General features: G+C 37.0%; 1 protein-coding gene across 1 annotated transcript; it reads right to left on the bottom strand.

The window, feature by feature from the left end:
* Positions 1-6,882: 6,882 nt before the first annotated feature.
* On the bottom strand, positions 6,883-7,908 carry LOC112029576 (uncharacterized). Its single transcript, XM_024062264.1, has one exon. The coding sequence runs from the start codon at positions 7,906-7,908 to the stop codon at positions 6,883-6,885; it is 1,026 nt and encodes a 341-aa protein (XP_023918032.1).
* Between the last annotated feature and the right edge of the window lie 4,782 nt (positions 7,909-12,690).

The following is a 12,690-nucleotide window of genomic DNA, read 5'->3' as shown; positions in this document are numbered from 1 at the left end:
ACCAAACATTTTACAAACATACAACAATGATAGGCATATTGGAACACCAAGCTTCCCAAAGTAACCATGAAACTACATATTATTTATTGTGAGCCATAAAATATTCAATACCATTTCAAATATAGAAACCTCACCCAAGGCCACATGACAAGATCGTCACATAGACGGGGTTGTCACACAGACGGGTCATCACACAGACGGGGTCATCACGCAGACGGGTCATCACGCAGACGGGTCATCACTCAGACGAGGTCGTCATGCAGACGGGTCGTTACACAGACGGGGTAATCACCAATATCATGGCACAATGAAAAAACCATGTCAAAAGCTCACAAGTTAATTTATTTGAAATACACAGTTCACTTCCAAGTAGTTTCATAAAATATTTCAATAACCAAATAGCCACAATATTCTTAAAGTCCTCTAAACTATTTCTTGTCATAAATATTTTGCGTAAATTTCCCAAATAATACAAGCTAAGATAAAGCATCTTTAGAATTTGCAAATAATGCAATAAATTCATCAAATCCATTTACAAGAATTTTATAAAAGATGATTATCTTTTCCATGCCAACAAATCATGCATTTCCCCATATACACCACCAAATATGATGCTCTTTTCACAAATAATCACATACATTAAAAATTACAACATAAAGCTTTCTAGGAAAATATAGTTTCCATAAACAATTTCCCAAAATGTGTTTAACCCAAAAACAATGCTTTATGCAACATGGTTGTTTTCAAAAATATCCCATTAAAAAGCTACTTACCTTACATCCCTCAAAAAGTTTAACTCTCCAAGCTCCAAAGGAGATTAGCTAGAACCTAAAAAATATTAGGCAAACCTATCACAATAAGCATAAAGCTTGAAATTGTATCTAGCTACAAAATAGAAATTGTCAAATAAGCACCTTGATTAGGCAAGCCTAGTAATTAGCCTCACAAAAATATTTTACACTTCCAAAGTTTTTCAACCAATTCATTCACGAGGCATAGACTCCAATTTATAAAATTAACCCATTCAAGGTATTATCTCTAACATTGAAACCTCAACACCTACTAAGTACTTCCCACAAGATTTACACCACATCAACAAGAGACCTATGATGCCAAATATCATAATATTCCTCCAAGACAAATGATTTGAATAGTTAATTAGCTCCAAATAATCAATAAAAATTATATTCACCATTTATTTCACATTAAAAATCCAAAACCCCCAAATCTTCACCACTTAGCTAACCACCATTGTAAAAACTATAAACGCACTCATCAAATAAATCTACCGAGACAAAATCCATACATAAAAATGCATAAATATCACTTCTAATGCTTATAAATCGCATGGGTATTATTGTTAAAGCTTAGATAAACTTAACCTCAAGCAAAAGCATATAAACGCACCAAAAATATTATAATTTATTTTTACTCAAATAGTAGAGGTGAGTGAGTCTTACCATTTTCCTATGGAGTTTTCTGGTGATCTAGCTAGAAAAATGGTGGAGGTGATGTGGAATGTACCGGTGGGAGAGGATGAGAGTGAAAGAAGAGTGTTGTGTGAAAAGAAAATAAAAGAGAGTGATAGGCCACAAACTGAATGACCCCTTGTGATTAAACCAATTAATTAATTAGCCAAGTTATTAATTAATCAATTTGTCATGCAATTGCTTGGAAGCACAAACAAATTACCAAATAACTAAATATGCAGCGGAAATTAAATGACACGGTGATTTGTTTACGAATGGGGAAAACCCTTACGGCAAAAACTCCACTGGGTGATTTTCAGGTCACCACTCTTGAAACTCCACTATTATCAAATCAAGTGGTTACAAGTAAAGGAATCCCAAGTACCTTACCAACCTACAGTTGAACCCTTACCCTAATACCCAATTGGACTTGATCTGTAGTGACAATTTATCTTTTGATGCATGGCTCCCAAGTACGTGACTAACCAATGCGCGGATCCCAGTACGTGACTTCAAACACCAACTTAAGAAGGAGATGTTGGCTGCAAAGTTCTTCAGTTCATCCTATACGATGAAGATTAGGAAGATGCTTGGTCACAAAACCCTTTGGTGCAAAATACACAGCAACTTCTTCAAAGAAGATGAGCTAGGTCAAGAACTTCGTCTTTGATCACAATTTGCTTGAACAGAGATTGCTCAATACTTTTGCAACTTGTGTACAACTTGACGGCTCTTAAAACAATCCTTTTATATGTTTAGGGTTAGAAAAAAAGAAGGCCCAAAAGCATATTCACGGATCCTAAGGAAATTAGATCAGAAAATCTGAAATTATAAATCTTGACAGATAGTAGGTGTCAAGGTAGTTATCGAGCAGGTGTCGAGATTTAATGAATTTGTACTTCAGCTTGATTTTTCTTGGACAGACTTGATGACTTCAACACTTGATCTTGAAACCTTGTTTCTTGAAGTATTAAAAACACCTAGAACTACCCAATTACAAGTAGAGTGCGTTTTATCAAAGGATTAGCCAATTTACATAAATAAGTGACATATGTTCTTGACAAGTGAGAACACATATGTTCTAACAATCTCCCCCTTTGGCAATCCGTGAAAAAACCACAAAAAACAAATGAACATATGAGAGAAGTCATAAATCACTCAACTCATACTCACTTGTTGAATACAATAAAATCTATCCTAACACAAACTCTTGAAAAACTTTGCAAGAAGAGAGTTTATGGCAAGTAGACTTTGACAACTTGTATTTCTGAAACACTTTAAACAAAACTCATCAAGACATCTTGTGTGAAACAGAAATAATAGATTGCATACAAGTATAATGAATATGTATATAAAGATAGAAAAGAAACAACACATGAAGAGAGAGGTGAAAGAAACATACATCCACATATAGAGAAAATAAGTACAATGTATGTAAAACTAGTCAAAAGACCTCATATACAAGATCAATGTATCTATAAAGAATAGAAAAGAAAAGATACAACAAAACCTCACTACATCCCTCAAAATATCAACACTCCCCCCATCAAAAATGTCCTATACTAACTTTCCCCCTAAGATGACTACTCTCATAACCCAAAACTACTCCCCCTTTTGTCACGAGTGACAAAGGGTAGAGTGTCATGTAGACATTTCATTAGTAGAGCTAGCATCTCCATCATCATCATCCGAAGCGTCATCATCATCACCATCATCATCATCATCCTCAGAGTCTGAAGCCACTGGAGAAAGTGGTGAAGGAGTAGCCTCTAGAGCAAAACTACCCATGGTCGCTTGCCGTCGTGCAATACGACCAACACGAACATTCACCTGATACAACTCAGAGGAGAGTGAATCAAGGCGAGCATCCATGCGTTGCAGCTGTGCCATGATGTCTCCAAGAGATACATCGCTCATAGAGGAAGAAGGTGCAGATGTAGATGGAGCAAATCTGGATGGAGCTGAAGGGGAGGGAGGAGTGGAATCTATCTGTCGCGACCTAAACTGAGCCTCACTACGTTTTACGGTAGCGGCATCTATGGCACAGATATGTGTGAAGTGGTCGGACACCGGAAAAGGGATAGAAAAATGGCGTAAGATCGTCGTGATAGCGGAAGGAAAGATGAGCTTATCATGGGACGCCGAATCTAGATGAACATCTATGATAGAAAGGATAAAATGATAAGGAAAATCTATAGTAAGATGCTTAAGAAAAGATAACATAAATCGAGCATGAGGCTCTGTGATGGAGTTGTAGTGAGAGAGTGGATGGAGTACAAACGTTATCACCATGTTTAGGAATCTAGGACCTTTAGCAAAAGGTCTACATGATGTGTATTGATGCTCACCCCAATCATCTGGGCGCTGACAAAAAGCGGAAATGAGCTCATTTTTGGACACAGTCCTCAGATGCTTACAGGAAGGATAGTTAGGAAACTCTATCCGAGGAACCTTAAGCACATTCGCAACGAGCTGCGGTGTGACAGGGATGCGCGTATCTCCAATGCGAGTGAAAAAGAGAGGTATTGAATGATCGATCCCGTGCATGTTGGAGTAAAACTCCTGAATAAGCACGAGAGGACATGTGACCGGGATGTCACACAGTGACTCCCATCCCCTGCTGTGAATGACAGAGGGAAGGTCAGTGTCGGTGAAGTCTGCCAAAATGACTTGGCATTCCGAATGAACACCTCGTCTAGAAAAGTTCTTCGAAAATGCCTTGTGGGCATCTCCATCACGGAACCGAAGATTTAGAGGAGCAGAATCAGAAGAAGAGGAAGCTCCAGAACGCAGAAGGTTCCAAGCCAGAGTGGATTTATGTTTGGGTGCCATAGACACTACTAACGTAAACGGAATGAGAAAGAGATAGAGAGGGAGACAATAAAAAAAGTCCCAAAACAGTTCACTTATATCAAATATATTGAACAAAGAGTACATATGCATGGGAATACATGAACATGTGACATGCAAATTGAAAAACATCATGGGCTCAGCCCACTCCAATCCTAACAGCACACAAACATAGAGCACAAATCTAAATGCATGTAAATATCATTCTAATGCACATAGAATGCAATGTATGACATTTTGAATACATTTAAGTGAAAACCCAACCCAAAATTTCAAGAAAAACTTATTAATTTTGAAAAACCCCAAAAATTTTCAAAAGCCCTAAAACCTAAGCTTCAAAACATAAAATGTATGAAAATGGGAGTAAAAAGAGGTCTTACCAAGTGATTAGAACCAAGGAATGGCCGAAAATCAAGTGGGTTTGAAGTTTTGAGTGAGAAAAAGGTGTTTGGGAGAGGAACCGCTATGGACAGATCAAGAGAGATCGAGAAAATGAAGTCTAAATCGTGATTGAAGCTTAAATAGGCACCTCAGTAATTCTCGACAGCTGAGGTGTCGAGAGGTATCGAGGAAGCTGTCGAGGTAGGTGTCGAGAAAAATCACGTCGACAGTTGAAGGTGTTGAGGAATGAACACCAGAACCAAGAACAGAAGCTCGATCAATCGACAAGCTATCGAGAAGGTATCGAGGATGATAGGTCACAATCTGAATGACCCCTAGTGATTAACCCTAATTAATTAATTTAGCCAAGTAATTAATTAATCAATTAATCATGCAATTTTATGGAAGCACAAACAAATCACCAACAACTAAATATGCAGGGGAAAATAAATAACATGGTGATTTGTTTACGAATGGGGAAAACCCTAACGGCAAAAACCCCACTTGGTGATTTTCAGGTCACCACTCCCGAAACTCCACTATTATCAAATCAAGCGGTTACAAGTAAAGGAATCCCAAGTACCTTACCAACCTACAGTTGAACCCTTACCCCAATACCCAATTGGACTTGATCTGTAGTGACAGTCTCCACCTTTGATGCACGGCTCCCAAGTACGTGACTAACCAATGCGCGGATCCAAGTACGCGACTTCAGAACACCAACTAAGGAAGAATGGTTGGCTGCAAAGTTCTTCAGTTCATCCTTTATGATGAATAGCAGGAAGATGCTTGGTTACAAAATTTTTTTTTTTTTTTTTTTTTTTTTTTTTTAATTTTTTTTTAACCTTGACTGGGATGTTACATTCTCCCCCTTTTATAAAAATTCTGTCCCCAGAATTGTACATAGTAACCTTAGATCTCTTTACATTATGCACCTTATCTATATCAAATAATAGTCACTGCCTTGCAACAATTTAATTTTCTTTACTAGAGTTTGTTGAACTCTCAACTAGCCAAGTAGGCCTCTAAACAGCCTATAACACCTCAATTCTCAACCTTTCTAGATCAATAATATTTTCCTTCAGGTTGTATGCAAAGCAACTAAAAAAAATAACCGGAGACTTTCTGCTAAGCACACCAACAATGACATAGCCTTACGAAGGTGACAATTAATTTAAGCCATCTCTATTGTCCCATATTTAGCTCATTCCGGTTAAATAGATACTTTAAAATTTTATGATCCATACAAATATTATATCTTTCATACAAATCATGGCTTCAAATTTTGAAACAAACACAACTGCAACTAACTCCAAGTCATGTGGGGAAATCTTTCTCATGATTCTTACATCCTACTAAGATCCAATGTAATTCCATCCTTAGAGATCACATAACTTAACAACACTACTTGATCCAATCAAAATTCACACTTCCTCAATTTAACCAACCACTTACTTTCTCTTAGTATTATTATTTTCGATTAATAATCCTTAAGTGTTCCTCATCTCTTCTAGACTCTCAGAATAAGTCAAAATATTATCAATGAACACAATGATAAAATTATCCAGTTAATCATGAAATGCCACATTCATCAAATCCTTAGAGGTAGTAGGGGCATTAATTAATCAAAAATAGCATCATTAAGAACTCATAATGACCATACCTAGCCCAAAAGGCTATCTTTGGTATTTCCCAAATTTTTGAATAGCGGTAACCAAAACAAGATCAATCTTAGAAAATACTTGTGTTCTTTGCAACTAGCCCAACAAGTCATCAACGCAAAGCAAAGGATATGTACTCTTAATGGTAACTTAATTTAGATCACGATAGTTGGTACATAACCTCATAGACCCATCATTCTCCCTAAATATTCATACAAGCATAATGAGAAGCCAACCGATCCATGCCTAGGATAACATAAAAATCATGATTATCTAGCAACACCATTTAGCTAATAATTCTCTACCCCCGATAAAAGAGACAAGACTTGAGCATGAAACTATTCCATATAATATCACCAATTGGGGTAGAAGCTAATAACTTAAAATCAAGTAGTTCCAAGCTCTTGTCACAACTTTTAGTAAAGCACTAGAAACAAAATAATGCATGGAACCAATATTAAAAGAACTCTAATATCTATGGAGAACAAAGGAAGTATACTTGTCACCATTGTATTCGTGGCCTAAACATCTTGAGCAGTCAATGCATACACTCTACCTTGCACCATTTTCCCATTATTATTACCCTTAATAGTTTGAGGCAAAGAAGAAGAACTCGAGCCCCTAGCAATAGGACATTCTTTAGCAAAGTGACCTAGTTTCTTACAATTGTAGCACAACTTAACTCCACCACAAGCATAACCATTATGAAATCTATCACAACGGGAGCAAGGCTTCTTTCCACTTGACTGAAGAGAGGCACCTTTGTCTTTCCCATTAGAAGGATCCCTATTACCCGACTTCTCAAAGAACCCCTTCATGAAATTTTTCCCTTGACCCTCTCCATGTTGAAAACCAGAGGGTTCTTGCTTCTTTTCATCATTCTTGGAGCCAAGGTTGCACTTAAAGTCTTCTTCAAGACTCACTGCTCGCTTCACAATCTTAGTAAAAGTGCCCACTCTAGAAGCTATAATATGGGGGCGAATCCTATCATTAAGACCTTTATGAAATTTACTTACTTTCTTGGGCTCATCCGGAATCAAGTAAGGAGCAAAGCAAGAAAGCTCAACAAACTTAGTAGCATACTCCTCCATCGTCATAGCCCCCTGAACCAAATCAGAAAACTCTCTTGCCTTACGGTCCCTTACTACATCAGGAAAGTATGTCCCATTAAAAACTTCCTTAAACTTCTCCCAAGTAATGGGAGTGTCCCCTCCCAACTCCATCCTCAACAATTGCTCAGTGCTTGACCACCATCTCTCAGTAGAACCCTGAAGGGAAAAAGTGGCATACACCACCTTTTGAGCATCAGTGCATTCAAGGGCTCTCAGTAATTTTTCTATCTTTAGCAGCCAATTCTCTGCTACCATAGGATTAGGCTCCCCATCAAAATTTGGAGGGTTTTGCTTATGGAACTCCCCAAAAGAGCAACCTTCCTTCCTACATTCACCACCTTGGACTGCTTTAGCAATCTTAGCATAGATCTTGTCTGCCATTGCCACCTCATCAATCTCACCACCATCAGAAGTGACAGATCTCTCACGCTCCATGCTCAGGAGCTGTAGCCTCATCCACATGCCTTATTTTACATGCTTTCTTTTTAGGAGGCTTAGTGTACCAAGGTACTTATACCTATACCCAAGAAACAAGCAAGTAAATCACAAGGCAACATAGAAGGTTAGCATACAGAAGATAGATAAGGAAAAAGGAATAGCAAGTGGAAGCTGAAACAAAGGTACAAAATAAAGAATTCATTGAACCCCTAACGCGTTGACTTAGATCAAAATCAATTCCTATTTTCAAAAGTCTACAGAATCATAACCTAAGCTCTAATACCGTAACTGTCACGCCCGAACCCAAAAGGGTCTAAAGCATGAGAAAAACATCTCAAAGGTACCTGTAGATTTTGTTCCCTTTGGCAATTCAATCCAAATAAAATCGTATCAAGTACTAACATCAAGAATTATCATAATAATTCCATTAAATATACTCCCAAAGTAAGTCTAAGCTCTATGCAATAAATACAATGACCATTGGTCACAAAAGAATGGAGGTCTAAATAAATAATTACATATCATCAACTTGTCCCAATAGTGGAAATAAAGGCATAAACACTATTAGATACAAAAGAATTGGGCCCCTATTCTAAGTTATACATCATCAATTATCTCCATCACAAAAGTCAGCCTCCATCAGCAGTTAGTCTAACTACTGCTAGTCACCAAACAGTTGTTTCAAAACGATAGTTGCCTACTTTGAAAAGTTTGTAAAATAATGGAATGAGATAGAGCTCAGTAAGTAGTATAATTAATGGGGTTGTAGGAAATGCAAGTTTCATGATAATGAACATTTTACAAACATGCTAAAATTTGGGAATTTCCATTTGAATTCTGCAAAATAAATTTCCTTAACATCATGACAACAATGATAGGCATATTGGAACACCAAGCTTCCCAAAGTAACCATGAAACTACATATTATTTATTGTGAGCCATAAAATATTCAATACCATTTCAAATATAGAAACCTCACCCAAGGCCACATGACAAGATTGTCACATAGACGGGGTTGTCACACAGACGGGTCATCACACAGACAGGGTCATCACGCAGACGGGTCATCACACAGACAGGGTTGTCATGCAGACGGGTCGTTACACAGACGAGGTAATCACCAATATCATGGTACAATGAAAAAACTATGTCAAAAGCTCACAAGTTAATTTATTTGAAATACACAGTTCACTTCCAAGTAGTTTCATAAAATATTTCAATAACCAAATAGCCACAATATTCTCAAAGTCCTCTAAACTATTTCTTGTCATAAATATTTTGCGTAAATTTCCCAAATAATACAAGCTAAGATAAAGCATCTTTAGAATTTGCAAATAATGCAATAAATTCATCAAATCCATTCACAAGAATTTTAAAAAAGATGCTTAACTTTTCCATGCCAACAAATCATGCATTTCCCCATATACACCACCAAATATGATGCTCTTTTCACAAATAATCACATACATTAAAAATTACAACATAAAGCTTTCTAGGAAAATATAGTTTCCATAAACAATTTCCCAAAATGTTTTTAACCCAAAAACAATGCTTTATGCAACATGGTTATTTTCAAAAATATCCCTTTAAAAAGTTACTTACCTTACATCCCTCAAAAAGCTTAACTCTCCAAGCTCCAAAGGAGATTAGCTAGAACCTAAAAAATATTAGGCAAACCTATCACAATAAGCATAAAGCTTGAAATTTTATCTAGCTACAAAATAGAAATTGTCAAATAAGCACCTTGATTAGGCAAGCCTAGTATTTAGTCTCACAAAAATATTTTACACTTCCAAAGTTTTTCAACCAATTCATTCACGAGGCATAGACTCCAATTTATAAAATTAACCCATTCAAGGTATTATCTCTAACATTGAAACCACAACACCTCCTAAGTACTTCCCACAAGATTTACACCACATCAACAAGAGGCCTATGATACCAAATATCATAATATCCTCCAAGACAAATGATTTGAATAGTTAATTAGCTCCAAATAATCAATAAAAATTATATTCACCATTTATTTCACATTAAAAATCCAAAACCCCCAAATCTTCACCACTTAGCTAACCACCACTGTAAAAACTATAAACGCACTCATCAAATAAATCTACCAAGACAAAATCCATACATAAAAACACATAAATATCACTTCTAATGCTTATAAATCACGTGGGTGTTATTGTTAAAACTTAGATAAACTTAACCTCAAGCAAAAGCATATAAACGCACCAAAAATATTAGAATTTATTTTTACCTCAAATAGTAGAGGTGAGTGAGTCTTACCATTTTCCTGTGAAGTTTTTTGGTGATCTAGCTGGAAAAATGGTGGAGGTGATGTGGAGTGTACCGGTGGGAGAGGATGAGAGTGAAAGAAGAGTGTTGTGTGAAAAGAAAATAAAAGAGAGTGATAGGCCACAAACTGAATGACCCTTTGTGATTAAACCAATTAATTAATTAGCCAAGTTATTAATTAATCAATTTATCATGCAATTGCGTGGAAGCACAAATAAATCACCAAATAACTAAATATGCAGTGAAAATTAAATGACACAGTGATTAAACCCTTATGGCAAAAACCCCACCGGGTGATTTTCAGGTCACCACTCTCGAAACTCCACTATTATCAAATCAAGCAGTTACAAGTAAAGGAATCCTAAGTACCTTACTAACCTACAGTTGAACCCTTACCCCAATACCCAATTGGACTTGATCTGTAGTGACAATTTCCCTTTTGATGCATGGCTCCCAAGTACGTGACTAACCAATGCGCGAATCCAGTACGCGACTTCAAACACCAACTTAAGAAGGAGTGGTTGGCTGCAAAATTCTTCAGTTCATCCTATACGATAAAGATCATGAAGATGCTTGGTCACAAAACCCTTTGGTGCAAAATACACAACAAGTTCTTCAGAGAAGATGAACTAGGTCAAGAATTTCATCTTTGATCACAATTTGCTTAAATAGAGATTGCTCAATGCTTTTGCAACTTGTGTACAACTTGACGGCTCTTAAAACAATCCTTTTATATGTTTAGGGTTAGAAAAAAATAAGGTCCAAAAGCATATTCACGGATCCCAAGGAAATTAGATCAGAAAATCTAAAATTATAAATCTCGACAGATAGTAGGTGTCGAGGTAGCTATTGAGCAGGTGTCGAGATTTAATGAATTTGTACTTCAGCTTGATTTTTCTTGGACAGATTTGATAACTTCAACACTTGATCTTAAAACCTTGTTTCTTGAAATATTAAAAACACCTAGAACTACCCAATTACAAGTAGAGTGTGTTTTGTCAAAAGATTAGCCAATGTACATAAATAAGTGACATATGTTCTTGACAAGTGAGAACACATATTTCCTAACAATCTCTCCCTTTGGCAATCCGTGACAAAACCACAACAAACAAATAAACATATGAGAGAAGTCATAAATCACTCAACTCATACTCACTTGTTGAATACAATAAAATCTATCCTAACATAAACTCTTGAAAAACTTTGCAAGAAGAGAGTTTATGACAAGTAGACTTTGACAACTTGTATTTCTAAAACACTTTAAATAAAACTCATCAAGACATCTTGTGTGAAACAGAAATAATAGATTACATACAAGTATAATGAACATGTGTATAAAGATAGAAAAGAAATAAAACATAAAGAGAGAGGTGAAAGAAACATACATCCACATATAGAGAAAATAAGTACAAGTTGTTAATAAAGAACAATTTACTACTACTCAGTTGTTAATAGTCACGTAACGAGTTATGTGACAAAAGTTGTTAAGAAATGGAAGCTTTACCTATGATGCAGCTCCACCACTTGTTGACTCCGCATTTTGAGTAGGACATGTTTTACGGTTGTGCCCCTCTTGGCGACACAACCACATCTTGATTTTGGTCCATTCTTAATCCATAAGGAGCCCAGCAACTACCTATCATTATCATCCTCGTCCATCTCATTATGGATACGCGTGGATTTTGGCTGACCTTTGTTCCAGATCAATCGTGGGTTGGGCATCACTACTCTAGTTTCTTTCGGATTCGGCCATGCTAATCGGTCTTTCAATGGTTGGAATACCAGTTTGTAGGTGTGGTACCTATGAGTCACGCTATAGCAAGGATCAATAAACTGCTATGCATCGTGCTTATACTTAGCACAAATTGCTATTACGTGTGAACACGGGATCTTGAGCGCTTCCCATTTCCCGCACGTGCATGTCATACTCTGAAGATCAACCCTATGCGTGTGTTGTCTGCCCCCACCACTCAGAGGATTACCCGATGTGTCAACTTGATATATCCGCACTTGTGTGGACATCCGTGTGACCATATGGTCTTTTGCCTTCGCTTGATTTTTTTCAAACTTGTCCATGGCATACTTGCACCATTCTTGACCTGCTTCCAACTGATATGGAGTAAGATTACGATGAGCGTCAAAGTACGAGTTCACTTTGAAAAAGGTGAACCTCACCATTGGCATTATTGGCAATCTACACGCACCTTTTAGTACTCCATTAAAGCACTCCGATAGGTTGGTTGTCATGCTCTGTATCGACGCCCTCCGTCGTGTGCAAGTGTCCACTTTTGTTTGTTTTTAGCTTCAAGGTACCTGTGTGCAACTGGCTTGACATTGCCAATTAATTCAAGTGTGGCATCAAACTTTCTGACTTGATTTGCACTTGCTGCCCTCCATACCAAGTTCTTCAACTCTGAATTTTTCCATTTTGTGATCACATTACTGACTACATAGCGGAGGCAGTACCGGTGATGGACCTTG

This window comes from Quercus suber, unplaced genomic scaffold (genome assembly GCF_002906115.3).
Source record: "Quercus suber isolate HL8 unplaced genomic scaffold, Cork oak 2.0 scaffold_1182, whole genome shotgun sequence".
Classification (NCBI taxonomy): Eukaryota; Viridiplantae; Streptophyta; class Magnoliopsida; order Fagales; family Fagaceae; genus Quercus; species Quercus suber.
The sequence above is the reverse complement of the archived record's forward strand: the minus strand, read 5'-3'. Positions and strand labels throughout refer to the sequence as shown.